The 17,482-nt window shown below is 50.5% G+C and overlaps 1 protein-coding gene across 8 annotated transcripts in view; it reads left to right on the forward strand.

The window, feature by feature from the left end:
• The window catches only part of ARHGEF18 (Rho/Rac guanine nucleotide exchange factor 18), a 90,278-nt gene that overhangs the window by 57,921 nt on the left and 14,875 nt on the right, over window positions 1-17,482 (forward strand). For all 8 annotated transcript variants that reach the window (XM_070622789.1, XM_070622786.1, XM_070622788.1 and 5 more), the window contains 7 exons: window positions 9,876-10,014; window positions 10,873-10,985; window positions 11,145-11,285; window positions 13,128-13,378; window positions 14,377-14,502; window positions 16,007-16,124; window positions 17,029-17,277. In XM_070622789.1, the coding sequence (XP_070478890.1) occupies window positions 9,876-10,014; window positions 10,873-10,985; window positions 11,145-11,285; window positions 13,128-13,378; window positions 14,377-14,502; window positions 16,007-16,124; window positions 17,029-17,277 (1,137 nt within the window). The remainder of the gene's footprint in view (window positions 1-9,875; window positions 10,015-10,872; window positions 10,986-11,144; window positions 11,286-13,127; window positions 13,379-14,376; window positions 14,503-16,006; window positions 16,125-17,028; window positions 17,278-17,482) is intronic.

Consider the following 17,482-nt stretch of genomic DNA (forward strand, 5'->3'; position numbering starts at 1 on the left):
GGCAGTTGGTGAGGGTTAGATGATGTCATGAGGGTGGGGCACTCATCATGGGATCAGTGCCCTTATAAGGAGAGACACCTGAGGGTTCACTGTCTCTCTCTCTGCCACGTGAGGACACAGAGAGAGGTAGCCGTCTACAGTCCAGGAAACAAGTCCTCACCAGGAACCAAATCAAGATCAGCTGGCCCTGATCTTGGACCTTCCAGCCTCCAAAACTGTAAGACATTTCTGTTGTTTAAGCCCCACCCCCGCCCCCCACCCCGGGTCTGTGGTATTTTGTTACGGTGGCCCGAGCTGAGTCAAGACTCTGGGCATGAGCGCCCTTTGTTTTTTTTTGTGGGTGGTGCTTTGGTTTATTTCGAACTTTTCCTTTTGAAATCCTCATAGACTCAGTAAATTGCAGAGATGGTCCCGAGAGGGCAGGTGTACCCTTCACCCACTGGTTTCTTCTCGGGTAACTAGAATAGGATCTCAAAACCAGGAAACCGTCATCGGGACAATATATGAGTTTAGTTCTGTGCCGTTTAATCACATATGCAGATTTCCGTAACTACCGCCGCCTCCAAGATCCAGGGCTATTCCATCACCACAAAGATCACCCCTGAACTTCCACTCTAGGATCACGCCCCCTGCCCTGCCCCCTCCGTCGATAACTCCAGCGGCCACCAATCTGTTCTCCAGCTCTATCATTTAATTTTGTCATTTCAAGAATGGTATGAATGGAATCATCCAGTGACCTCTTGAGGTTGGCTTTTTTCTCTCAGCACAATGCCAATGAGATCTGTCCAGGTTGTTGCATGTTATCAATGGTTCCTTTTCCTTGCTGAGTAGTATTCCGTGAAATGGATGGACCACGGTTTGTGTAACCATTTACCCGCTGATGGACAGGTGGTTGGTTTCCGGTTTGGGGCTGTTACAAATAAAGCTGCTACAAATGGTCAGGTATAGCTTTTTGCCTTGACATAAGTGTTGCATTTCCCTGAGATAAATACCCAGGCGTGCAATTGTTTAAAATCGTTTCTTCACAAACTACCCAACTTTTTTCCAGAGTCTGTTCCATTTTACATTCCCACCAGCAACGGATGAGTGATCCACTTTGTCCACATCTTCGCCAGCATTGGGAGCCATCATTATTTTTTATTTTAGCCATTTTAATGGCGATAGCTCATGGGGGTTTTAATTTGCATTTCTGTAATGGCTAATGATGTGGAACATCTTCATGTGCTTTTTTACCATCTGTATATCTTCAGCAAACGTATCTTCTTCTCTTTAGCTCATTTTCTAAATCAATTGTTTGTCTTTTTACTGTTGAGTTTTGAGAGCTCATTAATTTTCTAAATACCAGTCTTTTGTCAGATGGGCAGTTGGCAAATATTTTCTCTTGCTCTGTCGCTTATCTTTTCACCCTCTTTTTTTTTAATTAGTTTTTTTTTTTAAAGGTATGCTTGGTGCTTTTTTGTTTGTTTGTTTTTTGGTGAGGAAGATTGGCCCTGAGCTAACCTCTGTTGCCAATCTTCCTCTTTTTGTTCTCCCCAAAGCCCCACTACATAGTTGCAAATCCTAGTTGTACATCCTTCTGGTTCTTCTGGGTGGGACGCCACCACAGCATGGCTTGATGAGCAGTGCTAGGTCTGCACCCAGGATCCAAACCCGTGAACCCCATGCTGCCAAAGTGGAGTGCACGAACTTAACCACTGTGCCTCCAGGCCGGCCCCTCATCCTTTTAACAGAGTCCTCCACGAGCAGAAGTTTTTAATTATGACAAAGGGAATGCAGAGATAATTTTTTCTTTTATGGATCAAGCTTTTGGTGTCATGTCAAAGAACTCTTCACTTTCCAAGCCCGAGAAGATTTTCTCCTATATTATCTGTGAAAAGTTTTATAGTTTTACATTTTACATTTAAATCTGTGGTCCATTCTGAGGTTCATTTTTAGGCCTGCGGCTCTGGGCATCGTTGTTCTTTCTATTTTAACTTCCGGAATTATCCACAGAGTAACGCAAAATCTGATTTCGTAGTATCATGATTCGCAAGTCTATCACTCAGTGGCATAACCCACATGTCCTGAATGATATTTATGCCAAAAAATACACATTTTGCTGTTAATATTATCCTTTCGCTATCGGTGAGGGATTTTCTAACACAGATCTCAGGATCACTCATTATTAAACATTATTTCTCAACTTATAAAACTGTTTACGACAGTAGCAGTTAAGTCTGGATTGTGGTTTTCTGGATTCTTTCTAGTTTTATACCTTTTTGAGATTTTTAAGTTTTCTAAACACATAGTCAAGAAGATACCACAATTTTTTTTTTTAAGATTTTATTTTTCCTTTTTCTCCCAAAGCCCCCCAGTGCATAGTTGTGTATTTTTAGTTGTGGGTCCTTCTCGTTGGTGGCATGTGGGACGCCGCCTCAACATGGCTTGATGAGCAGTGCCATGTCCACGCCCAGGATCCGAACTGGCGAACCCTGGGCCGCTGAAGCAGAGTGCGCAACCTTAACCACACGGCCATGAGCCGGCCCCACAATTTTTCTTTTAATCATGTTAGTTTTATCGTAATTTGGGAGTAGGGGGCTCTTGTGTTTTTTTTTTATTGGATAGTATCAGGTTTAGGAAGAGTATTCTTTCTGGCTCACACTATCTTTTAAGCCACGAGATACCTTTTTTCTTTGTCTTCTGAGACACAGGGTTAAGATTTGGGGAGGGTTTTTTCCACTATATTTTGACTCTTTTTTTAATGCCATCATGCTGGTGTAGCATCCAAATGAAGCGGGGCAGAGAAATCAATGGGTTGTCTCGTCATCGATTTCATCTATTCTCAGGTGGCCGACAAGCCAGGAACTGTGAACTGAAAGCTTCACTTTGTATCAGATTTTCTTAATTGCCTCTCAGACCCTCGCCTGCAGCTCGCACTTGCTAGAACTCTCCAGAGACAGGCGGCGGTCTCCTCCTGAAAGAAAAGTCTTCGCTGAGACAAAGAGTGGGGGGCAGGGAGGGGGAACAACACTGAACCTCACTAAGTAGGAGAAAAGGAGCCGTTATTTCGAGCCTTTGGAACCGCTGTGCAGCTGGGGGAGGCCGCCCCTCCTAACTTGTCTCCTTGTCTGGTCCGTGTGAGTGGCCTTTTGCAGAAAACTGCAGGAACTCTGTGTCAGGGCCCAGCTGCCTTCCGAAGATGTTTCTAGTTACTTTCCATTGAGCAACAGGAGGAATCTGTCATTTAGAGTATAAAATTCTTGCTTGAAAGTTGATATTTCTAGAAGCCAGTGTGCTTGTAGATTGTAAAGGACAGTTTAAAACTCAGATAGTGACTTGAATTGTCAGATTGGGCTTCCTCGAAAAACTGACTTTCAACACATTCATGGCTATTAAGTCTTGTTAATAGAATTTCCTTCCTACCAGAATGGGGTTGTTCTTGAGTATCAGAGGAAAAGGTCTGTGACGTAAAGGACTTTGCAGCAGACCAGCCTCGGTGGCCTGGGGTTCACAGGTCCAAATCCTGGGTGTGGACCTACATACCACTTGTCAGGCCATGCTGTGGTGGCATCCCACATACAAAGTGGAGGGAGATTGGCACAGATGTTAGCTCAGGGCCAATCTTCCTCACCAAAAAGAACCCTCAAAAATCACCATGAGATCAGGCTGCTGTCTGTGTTTGCTGCTCAGAACAGGGTGTGCATTTTTCCTGCAGGCCAAGAACTTTTTCCATTTTCACTGTTCACTTCTTATTTTCATCACTGCCTCTTCTCTGGGTCCCCTTGGAGAAACAGCTCGGTGATATACGGTCACCGCAGTGGGCCAGGTGCCTGCCAATCGATGGCACCTCTCGGCAGTGAGCAGACGGTGCTAATTAGGCTCCGAGACGGCTCTTCTGGCCATGCAGACAGTGCTAGGCAGCCCTCTGCTGAAGTCTGCTCCGAGGCACAGCTCCCAGCACCACACACTGCCTGTCTGTCCCACCGTGGCTGTCTGGTTTCAGAAAACACGGTGGCTGGATGAATATGTGTTCCTCTGTCTCTCCGAGCTGAGGGCAGGATGACGAACGCATCCTGTGTGTTCACCCACGGAAAGATGGCTCTGCCTCCTAGGAGTTCATTTATTTATCTATCAGCTTTCCTGAGGTAGAATTCACATCCCATACTATTCACCCATTTAGTGTCCAATCCAGTGGCTTGTGGTGTAGTCACAGAAAGAAAGCCCGGACCTGTTCGTTGTCAGCCTCCAATCTCCCCAAGCCCTAGGCACCTATTAATCTACCTTCTGGCTCTGTTGATTCGCCTGATCCGCACATTTTCTATAGATGGGATCCCACAATATGTGGGCCTTTGTACCTGACCTCTTTCACTCGGTGTCGTGTTTTCCAGGTCCATCTGCAGTACAGCACGTAACGATCCTTTGTTCCTTTTTATGGCTGCATAATATTCCCTTGTACAGATGAACCACATTGGGTTTATCCCCTCATCAGCTGGTGGACATTTGGGTCATTTCCACTTTTGGCCGTTGTGAATATTGCCGCTCTGTGAACATTCACGTAGAGGTATTTGTGTGGACGTGTATTATCACTTCTTTTGGCCGTATACCCAGGAGCAGAATCACTGGATCCTATGGGAACTCTCCGTTCAGCCGTTCTGAGGAACTGCCAGACTGTATTCCAAAACACTACACCAGTTTTCATGCCCACCAGCAGCCTGACATTTTGCACAGTGATCCTCTCCATCTAGATGTAAGAAAACTGTGACAAGATGTCTGAGGCTGTCCCCACCCTGGCAGGCAGACCTCCGGGCCCCTGGGCAGCTGGTGTTTTAAGTGTAACTGGGATTTGTTTTAACCAGGGATGGTAAGACACACAGTCACAGAAACGACTGCCGTGAAGGAAGAAATTTATACTCAGTCCCCTAGAAGCAGGAGGCAGGGCACGCCACGCAGGGCCACACAGGGAAGCACCAGGTCAGTCAGGAGGCAGCGGGAGAGAGGGAAACACAGGCAAGAACCCTTGTTGTGGTTTCCAGGGGAGGAAAGGGTGAGGCAGAGTAAGCAGGGTTGGGATGGGCTAGTCTGAACAATCCCAGTGGCTCTGGGGTGTAGACTCTGTCCCTAGTTGTCTGGCACCTGGCCCTGGGGCAATCGGGTATGGGAGGGTGGCCCTGAGTGTGAGAGCCCCAGAGAGGAGCGGGTGCCGTGTGGGCTCTGCACTGGTTGGTTTGCACGTGAAAGGCGCTCTTGTAGATGAGTCCGTTACTATCTCCAGGAATCTGCTAGCCCTGGGAGGGGCAGGCGTTCCAGGGTCAGCAGGGCCCCGGGTGTCACAGCATCAAAAATACAGAATAAAAGACATGCTTAATGCAGCTGGTCTGTGGCAGAGCCACTGACTCAGGTCTTGATCCATCAGTTATTTCCATAGCGGCACATGTTACGGAAAGACTCAGTTAATGACTGTCCACCTCCTATTTTAAAAGTCTTAGGTACCTCAGGGCTGGCCCAGTGACATAGGGGTTGGGTTCACCGGTTTGGGTCCTGCACACCGCTCGTTGAGCCATGCTGAGGCGGCGTCCCACATAGAAGAACTACAAGACATACAACCTGGATATACAACTACGTACTGGGGCTTTAGGGGAAAAAAAAGAAAAAAAAGAGAAAGATTGGCAACAGATGTTAGCTCAGGGCCAATCTTCCTCACCAAAAAAAAAAAAGTCTTAAGTAGCTTGAGAGGAAGTGGTGGTTAGACTGTTCCAGAGGAAAAAGAATAATTTATCTCAGTAGGTTACATTTATCTCAGTAGGTTATACTGCCAAATGCACATCATTAATCTTTTCTGTAAAAAGTCCCCCTCCCAAAATAGAACACCATCTCAGGTGCTTTTTGGAAGTATGCGTATAATAAGTTATAAAGAACTATGAAGGGGGCCGGCCCAGTGGTGCAGTGGTTAAGTGTGCATGTTCTGCTTCTGTGGCCCCAGGCTCGTCGGTTCAGATCCCGGGTACAGACGTGACACCGCTTGGCAAGCCATGCTGTGGCAGGCGTCCCACATAAAAGTGAAGGAAGATGGGCACGGATGTGTGTTCAGGGCCAGTCTTCCTCAGGAAAAAGAGGAGGATTGGCAGATGTTAGCTCAGGGCTAATCTTGCTCAAAAAGAAAAAACAGAGAACTATGAAGAATATCAGTGCTCTGAGGAAATACGGCTTGTATTTGAGAGCAAACAAGGGTGTTCTTCTAAAATCCGATGAATTCTCATTCAACAGTGTTTTTACGTAGTCAATCCTTATTATTCACGGATTCTGTATTTGCAAATGCACTTACTATACATGTTTATAACCCCCAAATCAATACTCGAGGGGCTTTCAGGGCCATTCACAGAGGTGTATAGAATGGTAAAAAATTTGAGTCGCTCAATGCGCACCTTTCCAGCTACGATTGAATAAGGTGACACTCTGCCTTCTTGTTTCAGCTCATTCTGTAAACAAGTGCCCTTTCTTGTGGGGTATTTAATGCCCTGCTTTTCACATTTTTGTACTCTTTGTTGGTGATTTGGCTGTTTAAAACAGCCCCCGAGCATAGCGCTGAAGTGCTGTCTGGTGTCCATAAGCGCAAGGCTGTGACTCGCCTAACGGACAAAATACGTGTGATAGATATGCTTCCTTCAGACCTGAGTTATAGCCCTGTTGGCCGTGAGTTCGGTGGTACCGGATTAACAATGTACATTACGAAGAGTGTCGCCCAGTAGAAACACGCATAACCCAAGCTTATGGATTGACTGGTTGACAAAAATGTAACCAGAAGCTTCCAGGAACCTAGCCCTGTATTTCCCCTGGGAACAGCAGCTCCGTATTCACTAATTCAGTGTTCACTGGGGCTTTATAGAACGTTGCCACCAGGAATAATGAGAATCGACTGTCCCTTTTTATTTTGAAATAAAGACTCACAAGAAGTTGCAGGAGTGGTACAGAGTTCCTGCGTACCCTTCACCAAGCATCCCCCACTTATATCTGACGTAACCACAGTCCATGGTCACAGCCAGGATGCTGACAGTGACACGATATTAACTCGGAGACAGACCCTGTTCGGATTTTGCCAGTTGTGGCGAAAGAGCGGTAAATGGTTCAATGAAGTTTTATCCTGTGCATAGATTTGCGTCACCAACACCACAGTTAAGATGCAGAACCGTTCCGTCACCCCAAAGCAACAATGATTTCTTATTTGAGAAAATCATGGCAAAAAGATACATGACATGAAATGGGGCCATTGAACCATCCATCTCTGGAGCTCTTTCGTCTTTCCAAACGGAAACTCTGTCCGCATTAAACAGAAGTCCCCACGCCCTCCCCTCCATCCCCTGGGAGCCCCCATTCTTTCTGTCTCCACACTTCTGACTCCTCTCGGGACCTCCTAAAGTGGCATCATAGAGTATTCACCCCTTTGCATCTGGCTTCTTTCACTGAGCAGAATGTCCTGAAGTTTCACCCACGTTGTAGCAGATATTAGAATTTCCTCCTTTTTGTGGCTGAATAAAATTCCATGAAACGATGACTTATTGACACCCATTTTGTGCGGGGCGCTGTCCTCTATTCTGTTGGGGAGACAGCTGATCAAAGTAAATAAGTAAATTATATTGTATGTTAGAGGGGCCGGCTCATCCTTCTCTAAGCTGAAATTCTCTCTCCTGTTGACTTTTGAGTCCAGTGGCACCTGGGACCCCTACACATGGCCCTTAGACATGAAAACCTCAAAGTATCTTTGCAATGATCCAAGGAGGATTTAAGCCCGTTTACCATAGCTTTAGCATTCCCGATGATTTACTAAAATCCTGTGCAACCAGTGATTGTTGGAACGTGTTTCTGTGACTTTTTCTTCTATGGGCTGTTTGATGAAAGCAGATCCATCCGACTTCAGACAGGCCCTCGGCTCACAGGAGCAATCTGTCAGCCTCGCCAGGATGCTGGGCAAAGGACGCATTTCAGGATTTGTTCCCTATTTGCACGTCCAGTCATAATGCCTGGGTGGCGTTTAACATGGTGTGGGAATGGCAGGGAGTGCCTGCCCTGGACCGTGGAGGCCTCAATTTCTGATTTGTCACCTTTGTCCATGGCTGTTGGTACCTGAGTAATATCCTCATCACCTTTGTCTACTATAATAATAGTAATTGTTAGCCATTTATGAGCATGACATCGGGATGGTTCAGGTCGCTGCCCAGATGGCATCCTCACCGTGCTGAGCTGAGGGGAAGAATGAATGGCTGTGGATGATATGTGTTCTACGTGTCATATGGCATCTCACCACTTGGTTAAGTCTCAATTTACAAGCTTTCTTCGTTACTCCCCTTCCAGAAGTTTTCTCTCTGACACATACACACCTGCACATTCGCAGCCACCCTAAATTAAAACTCACTCAGGGGGCCGGCCCGGTGGTGCAGTGGTTAAGTGCGCACATTCCGTTTCGGCGGCCCAGGGTTCGCCGGTTCAGATCCCGGGTGTGGACAGGGCACTGCGTGGCAGGCCGTGCTGTGGTAGGCATCCCACAGATAAAGTAGAGGAAGATGGGCACGGATGTTAGCTCAGGGCCAGACTTCCTCAGCAAAAAGAGAAGGATTGGCAGCAGATGTTAGCTCAGGGCTAATCTTCCTCAAAAAAAAAAAACCTCAGTGTGCCGAATCTGCCTGCCCAGAAAAGCTCCCGAGACAAGTGTATTTTACCCTAGGGCTGGCCCTGTGCCCACCCATCCTGAGGGTCTCAGGCTCCATGCTACTGAGAACCAGAATCCCCACTACTTTCTTCATAGAACGTAGAGAAACCAGTGGGTGGGCGCACGGGGGACCCAGGAGCTGGGTTGGGAAGGTCACCAAACAGATTTCTTCTTTGCTGCTGTTTGTCTTGGAGCAAAGCTTTCACATGTGGCTTTCACCCTGAGAATAAATTAGCCAAGTGGCCCGTCTCAGCCAGGCTTGACTTGAGTGATTGGCTTGTCTAATAGGAGCAGGGACATGAGCCTAATTAACGGTAGCCTGACTTTCGAAGAGTCGCGTCTTCCGGTCAATGGGAAAAGTAGTGGGTGGGCACAACACGTTCTAATATCTCAGCTCAAATTAACAAGCAGGGGAGCGCGAACAACGCTTCGGACCCCCTGTTGTGTGTGTTACAGTCACCTATAAAGTAGGATCAGAGCCTCTCGTCCCCTTCAGTGGTGAGATTGTCAGAGCGCTTACGAACAGTGGCCCGTGGAGCGGAACATCATGCGTGCCCTGTGGTCTCCAGGCTTAGGATCTTCCCGACATCCGATCCCAGATTGCTTACAATCGCGTGTGATGTCGGCTTGAGCCACGCCAAGCCCAGAGCTCCCTGTTTCCTGATTGTAGATTTTTTACAGTGAACGTAGACCGTTTTCCGCTTTGTAGCCTCTGCGAAGACAGAAGTGTCAGGATTTTTCTTACTGTTATTTTATCAAAGGAGAAAACACTGCAATTTCCACACCAAGCGGTCACAGTGGGGACCCATTTCCTGCCCTCTGGACTCGCTGCTGCAGCCAATACAGTACGAGAAGACGCAGCTTTCCATTTCTAGAAGGATCAGTCGGAGGTATAAAAACGGTGCAGCCCGGCCTCGCAGCGCGCCGGGTCTGGGAGCCCTGACCGTGAACATGGGGAACGCGAATTCCAAAGGCAGTGACAGAGACGGCGCGCTCCACGGCCACCCTGAGCTGGCTTTCTACAGCCGCCCCTTTCCTAGAAAATGGAGCGAGAATGTCTTTCTCGATAACGAGCTGCTGACCTCCAAGATCCTGTCCGTGCTGCGGCCACAGTCGGAGCGGGGTGTCCGGCCGGGCCACCTCCACTACCCTACCCACTTTCTCAGCACCAACTCTGTCTTTGCCTCTGTCGCAGCGTCCCTGAAGGAGCACCCGAGGGCCACCCTCTTGTCTGATGGCAGCCCGGCCCTGCCCAGGAATGTCGGCATGACGGTCCCGCAGAAGGGGGGTCCACAGCCAGCACCCAGCCCGGCGGGAACGGGGACACGACTTGGGTAAGCCAGGGTCCTCGCTCTGCCCTCAGGCAGATGAAGGGAGGGACCCGGGTGTGTGGCCGACCACGGGGACCCTGCACACAGCCTCTCCGAAAGGAGACCCCTCCAGGGCTGTGAGTATCTGCTCATCGGCCCCCAAGCAAGCGGTGACATTCCCTTTAACTCTTGCTTCGGAGATTCAGCCCTTTTCCTCTTTCGAAGACGTGTTCTGGATGTCCTCGGCCGTTGCGAGGCAGCTGGCTTCGTGCTCTAGAAGGACCCTCGGACAGGGCTCCTTGCTGTACTCAAGATGGTGCTGGAAGCCCACTGAGGTTGCCCTGGAGGTTGTGCCCCATTATTTATGCCTTACCCCGGTTTTCCAGGAACCCTGAAGTGGTTCCCTCAGTCTGGCATTCCGCAGGGTCCAGGGAGAAAATCTCATACTGAAAAAAAATGTCATTGCGATGATCCTTATGTGAATTTGTGGGGAAAGCAGCTGATCCTTTTTCCCCTGAGGATTCTCTCTCTGCCCTCAACTGTGAGTGAGGCTGTGTCCACTGACTCTTGCTAGAAAGAATTCCAGGGGCTCCGGTGGGCTCCCGTGGCCTCTAAAGGAAGCGTACAATTAACCAGCCTCAGAATGGACCTCGACACTAAATTAAAGTGACTTATGACAGAAGTCCTGATGTTACGTTGACAGTCTCCTAATTTTTAAAAATGATCTGTGGCAAAGTTAAGACTTACGTTGAAATCTGGAAAGTTCTCAGTATCTAATCAGATTAAGTAACAATCTGATTTGCCTTCGTACAATGAGGTATGTGTGTGTGTGTGTGTTTAATTCAATTTTGTGAAATAATTGTGTTTGTGTTTTTTATTTAGACCGGTCACAGGAGAGATGGATGAAGCCGACTCTGGGTTTTTGAAATTTAAGCAGGCAGCTGATGACTCCCTTTTGCTTACGTCTTCGAATGCCGAAGCCATTTTTGTAGAAGGTACAGTCACCCCGATTCTTTCACGGATGTCACGTGGTCTCCATGCTCCCTGGGGAGTGCTGGGTCCCCCATCCGTGTGTCCCCAGGATGCGGGCTGGGGCGGCCGAGAGCCGGCCAGGCTGCAGGCCCCCGAGCAGCAGCCTCTTGTTCTCCCCCCAGACCCCTACACTGCCTCGCTGAGGGGTGAGATCGAATCGGACGCCCACGAGTTTGAGGCTGAATCCTGGAGCCTCGCCGTGGACCCGGCGTATGCAAAGAAACAAAAGAAGGAGGTGGTCAAGAGGCAGGATGTGCTTTACGGTAAGAAATCCTGTGCCGCCACACCACCCTCCACTCACTTCTTTTCCTTCTTTCTTTTAAAAATTAATTCCAGGGCCAGCCCGGTGGCGCAGCGGTTAAGTGCGCATGTTCCACTTCAGTGGCCCGGGGTTTGCTGGTTTGGATCCTGGGTGTGGACATGGCACCGCTTATCAATCCATGCTGTGGTAGGCGTCCCACATATAAAGGAGAGGAAGATGGGCATGGATATGAGCTCAGGGCCAGTCTTCCTCAACAAAAAGAGGAGGATTGGTGGCAGATGTTAGCTCAGGGCTAATCTTCCTCAAAAAAAACAAAAGTGTGGAAAAAAAATTCCACCTGGGAGTCTGGGCTCCACTGCCAACTCGAAATCCTGTCGCCCACTCTGCCTGCTCTCCTGCCTTCCGGGCCAGGGAAGAGGTGGCCGGGGACATCTTTGTGAGAACCGGTCCCCGTGGACGAGTATGGCCCAATGCCCAGGCCTGACTCATCCTTACTGTGTTGGTGACTCTGAGAGAAAAACCGCCTGGCTCCTCCCAGCCGTCCTGGTGACCACTGGATCAGCCCAGATGTGGCTGTGATTGGGGCTGGGGAGGCATGCACCTCTCTCCGAATCGACTGGAGCACTGGCTCCCTGGTGGGCACCCTTCCCACTGGCTTTCGGAGAACCTGGTAAGGGGACCCACTGTCCTGAGCTGAGCTGGGCTGTTGTAGGTCACTATGAAAACCATAGCTCCCAGACACAGAGCCGGCCCCTGGGACAGGTGCCGTGCTGGGTGCCCCCACATAGGTCTCTCCAGGCCTCTGGACCCCCACAAGCGGAGTGACGAAGACCCAAGACAACAGTCCTGGAACCTGTGGCCTTTCTCTCCCCAAAGCCCTCCCTTATTCTTCTTATGACTCCCTCCATGGGAATCGTCCCCAAGACTGCCAGCATTGTGTCTCCCAAGATGCTTTCCCGTCCTCGTCGGCCTTTCATGGGGAGATTCTGGCATAGAAGTATGTTCACTTTTCACCCTACTAGTTGGGGGTGTCCACTGGCACCCACTTCCTTCCACGTTTCACACACTGAGCTCCCTGCCCAGGCCAGCGTAGGTCGGGCTGTGGGTGGGGAGGAGAACCGGATGGATGCTTCCCCTCAGGGCCCCAGAGCCAGGCAAGAGATCCTGCCAAGAGGGGCAGAGAGCACCAGTCTGGGTGATTCCATCCGGGGAGCCCTTTACCACATTGTCCACCTGCTAGATAGGCACAGAGTGCTTCCAGCCCCGTGGCTGGCAGCCCTGGGCCTGGCGCTCTTCACCTGTTTCGTCTCTAACAGCTTCAAGGCCTTGACTTGACTGACAGAGAAACCCCAGCACACAAATCTGACCTTTCTTTGCCTTTAACAGTGAATTAAAATTCTCGCTCCAACTGCTTTCTCATCAGTTCTAATCTAGGTCTGGTCACCAACGTGTCCAGATGAATGAGTTTCCCTCCCAAGGAGTAGTGTTCGTCAGAACAATCTTCTTGCTTAAAACCGCCTCGAAACGTCTTCCATTGATTTAGGCAGGAAACCCTCCCGTGAATTTGAGGTCCCAGCGCACATCCTGGGTCCTCCCCTTTCCTTGTGTCACACCGCCCGTCGCTGCTCCCCTAAGCTGGGACCCCTACAGCCCTGGGCTGGGGAGGACGGGAGGCCTGGCCCCCGGGCAGTACGACCACCAGGGCAAGGCCCTCAGTGGAGGAGTGTGAGAAGCAGCCTGGCCCATGGTGGGCAGGCGGTACGCACAGTGCCACTGGGGGACACGGGAGGAAGGAAGCCGGGGCCCCCGGCGTGGGTGAGTCCTGTGGTCCGTGTGCCCGCAGAGCTGATGCAGACGGAGGTGCACCACGTGCGCACGCTCAAGATCATGCTGAAGGTGTACGCCAGGTGCCTGCGGGAGGAGCTGCAGTTCACGAGCAAGGCCGTCGGCCGCCTCTTCCCGTGCGCCGACGACCTGCTCGAGATGCACGGCCACTTCCTCTCGCGGCTGAAGGAGCGCCGCCAGGAGGCCCTGGAGGAGGGCAGCGACCGCAATTACATCATCCAGAAAATCGGGGACCTCCTGGTACAGCAGGTGGGCACACCGCGATGGGCACAGGGCCTGGATGAGCCCGCGCCCCGTCTCTGTTCCTCCCAATAATAAAAAGAGGACAGCCCCCGTTTAGTGAGACCCTGCTGCTCCAGAGGACGGGGTCCTGGGCCCTTACAGTCCTGCCTGCAGCTAATAGTCTAGCAGTACCAAGGCCTAAACACCAAATGCGCTTGTGCAAACACTGTCCAGTGTCGTGTTCTGGGCTTCTGTTTGGTTGGTTGGCTGGGTTTGATATTTTTGGTTTTGACCGCTGTGTTTTTGGCTGTTAGACGCGTGTGTGTGGCCCAACAGCATCTGTGGTAAGGGTGTGACTTCTGATTCGGCTTCTGAGCCAAGATCAACAGAGGGGACGCGTAACCCCTCGTCTGACCTCAGAGCGCTCCAAGCATCCTGCATCAGCTAATTAAAATTAATTACAGGGGCCAGCCTGGTGGCGCAGCGGTTAAGTGCACACATTCTGCTTCAGCAGCCCGGGGTTCGCCAGTTCGGATCCCGGGTGTGGACATGGCACCCCTTGGCAAGCCATGCTGTGGCAGGTGTCCCACGTATAAAGTAGAGGAAGGTGGGCGTGGATGTTAGCTCAGGGCCGGTCTTCCTCAGTAAAAAAGAGGAGGATTGGCAGCAGTTAGCTCAGGGCTAACCTTCCTCAAAAAAAAAAAAATTTAATTAGAATACCCCTTTTGCTTTTTAATTTTTCTAACATTCTTCAGCTTAAATTTATTTCTCCTTCTCGGGCCTTAGGAAGTTGTCCCAGCACCTGAGATGCAGTAAAGCCCGTTAGCAGAAAATTTTCTCCTTTTACCCTGATTGTCCCTTGGGACACACTGTGCTGAAGCATTTCTCCGTCTGCATACGTGTTAGAGAAGACAGTGAATTCTCAAGTAAATTCAGGCCAGGTTCTAGAAAGTCAGGGGAACCACAGGAGAACATCCCCTGGCGGCTTGCGTGTCTCCTTTCAGTAGCATCTCCATTCTCTTCAGTTTTCAGGTGAAAATGCGGAAAGAATGAAAGAAAAATACGGTGTTTTTTGTAGCGGCCACAACGAAGCAGTCAGTCATTACAAGTTGCTTCTGCAGCAAAACAAGAAATTTCAGAACTTGATCAAGGTAAAAAAATATTATTTTTAAATTAGAATCGTATTCTCTGTGCTGTAGGGTTTTTTCCCACAAAAGTGTTTGGAAATCTTGAGATGAAGGTAACCTGTTAGAAACCAGGGATTTTCAAGTTTTTGTTTCACTTTTAACTGCAAACTCATTCAGGACAGGTCAGTGAAATCTTCTGGAGAATTCCACTTGTAAAACAAAGCAAAGCCAAGAAGACCTAGGGCTTTGTCCTCGCCACATCAGGGTGGCCCCTGAGGTGCCCCCCAGGCCCCAGCGTGCAGCCCGCTGACCATCATTCCTCAGACTGTTGAGGTGACACTAATGTCATGTCAAGGGCCCCCTGTCCTGGGAACCACCCCTCCAGAGTCACCCGTTCTGCCTTCAGGTGCAAGGGCTTACTCTAAACCTTTGTCCCTCCCTCGCCTCCTCCCCTCTCTGGTCCCCATTTGTCCCCGTGGCCTGTGGAATGGTCCACACCTGTCTTCTCCCTCTCAGTGTGCAGGCAGTCAGAGATCAAAGACAAGAGCACTTTGCCCAGCCTGAGTCAGCCGGGTCCGGCAAGGCCCCACCTCCCGTGTTCTGGAAAGTGTGCCCAGGTTAAGGCCACTTGGCTCCATCTGCATACACTCTGCAGCAGCCCCAACACGCTTGATTTCAAAAGAGCTCCATCACCTGTCGCCCGCACTGCAATGACTTATTCTGAAGTGACATCCGACAACTGATGGTCTAGAGTCCAGAAGGATGTGTTTTTAAATTTTGCTCCATTATCATTGCAAAGGATAGATGTGAAAGGGAGAGAGTCATTTGGGGGCCTAAATTCATCTGCTGATAAGCAATGGGACAGGCCACTGGACATCATGAGCCAGAAACACCTAGAACCTGGGAGGGGTTCAGTGAGGCTGAAGGAAACAGAGACAGAACCTGGTCCCCGGAATCTCGCAAATCCCACAGTGACACTTCTGGTCCTCTCAAGAAGTGGCTCTCCGCGATTGCTGGCATTCCTGAAACGCCGCTGAGAACAGTGGGAGCCGAAAGGCAGAATGTGTGGCATGCTCTGGAGAGCACCGGAAGCCGCTCTCGGGCCCCATCAAGAAATGGCTTCAGATGACTGCTTCTTGGGTTCTTAGCCAGAACCGTGCATCAGAAGCCACTAGGGAGCCAGATCAGAAGGCACAGCCCCACTCTAGCTCTGGAAGGTTCCGACAACTGTCAGTTCAGGCTTAGGGCTTTGTGCGTATGTGTGTGTGTTGTACAGCTTTCCAAGTGGTTCCCATAACTGCTCCCCTGGCTAGTTTCGGGCTCGTGATGGGTTTTGCAGGGACCTTCATTTACAGTGGGTGAGGCTGCCCCTGCTTTGGTGGCCTTTCCGTCTACAGCAAGTGATCCTTGCTTTCAACTGTCTGGCAAAGCAGCAAAGGTCTCTGGGAACCCAAAAAAGGAAGGCCGTGAACTCATTTGGCAGAAGATCAGGTGTCAGCCCGGCGTGCTTTTGTTTTCCGTTTCCTAGAAAATCGGCAACTTTGCCATCGTCAGGCGGCTTGGTGTGCAGGAGTGTATTCTTCTGGTCACTCAGCGTATCACCAAGTACCCGGTGCTGGTGGAGCGCATCATTCAGAACACGGAAGGTACACCGGCTCTCCTCACCGCCTTGCCCATCGGTGCTTAGCAGGGTGGGCTCCCTGCCCCTGTTGTAGCAATGGGTTGGACCCACACCCCTCTGTGGTCTGTCCCTGGTTCTGTGGATTCAGCTGGGCTCAGCGATCATTCACTGAGCTGCCTTCATGCGGAATCCACTGTGCTGGATGCTGGGGTTTCCAACTCGAGAAAGATGGGGGGCCAGACCTCCTTTGCCCACCGTTACCCCCGGCCCCTGGCAGAGGCTGGGTCACAGCACGCACGCCCTTGGTCTGCATCTGGGGAGTGGGTGAATGGGTGATGATAGTGCCCTTGTTAAGGTCATTCCTGGGTGATCCAGACAGGCACAGAGATGACCTCCATGTCACATGACCAGGGCCACGAGAGGGGCATGCCTGGAACCATGGGGGGCAGAGGAGAAAGGGCATGCAGCCCGGCCAGGAGTTCTCCGAGGCCAGGGCGATGCCGAGCGCATCTCCAGGGCATTTGGGCCGTGGGAGAACAAGCAGAGTTCTCGCACCACGAGAGCCTCTTCCTCGGAGCGAGAGGCCAGCTCTTGGTAATAGCAGGAGGAGGAGGGGGTCTTGTATGACGAGCTGGAGAGCACAAGGGAGTCTGTTTATTAAGGAGTGGCCGGCGGAGCTACGCCAGGCTGATTTTGTCACTTGAGTTGTACCCTAGGTCTGCATTCACCAGAAGCTCTGTCTTGGTAAAACCAAATGCTGGGCTGATGTATTTATTTTAGGGAAGCATTTACATCTCAGGAAGGTGATTCTTGAGGGTCCTCTGAGCAGTGGCCTCAGGCATGTGCCTCAGAGACCCAGTAGCATGGCCCCTTGTGTGGCATTCGTGCGCGTGAACAAAGGAAAGCATGAACTCTGCTCTGTGTGGCAGCTGGCACCGAGGACTATGAAGACCTGACTCAGGCTCTGAACCTCATCAAAGACATCATCTCACAAGTGGATGCCAAGGTCAGCGAGTGCGAGAAAGGCCAGCGCCTCAGGGAGATCGCAGGGAAGATGGACCTGAAGTCCTCCAGCAAGCTCAAGAATGGGCTGACCTTCCGCAAGGAGGACATGCTGCAGCGGCAGCTCCATCTGGAGGGCATGCTGTGCTGGAAGACCACATCGGGGCGCTTGAAAGGTAAAGCTCTGCCCCAGGCTACCTCTGGTGGGCGCCATATTGGATTGATAACATCATATTGGATTGGTGGCACTATCTTGGAGTGGTGGGTACCATCTTGTGTTGGTGGTGCCATCTTGAATTGGTGGTGCCACCTTGGAGTGGGATGCCATCTTGGATTGGTGACCGCCATCTTGGATGGGTAAGTACCTCTTGGACTGGTGAC

The sequence above is a fragment of the Equus przewalskii genome, chromosome 6 (genome assembly GCF_037783145.1).
Source record: "Equus przewalskii isolate Varuska chromosome 6, EquPr2, whole genome shotgun sequence".
In the NCBI taxonomy this organism is placed as follows: Eukaryota; Metazoa; Chordata; class Mammalia; order Perissodactyla; family Equidae; genus Equus; species Equus przewalskii.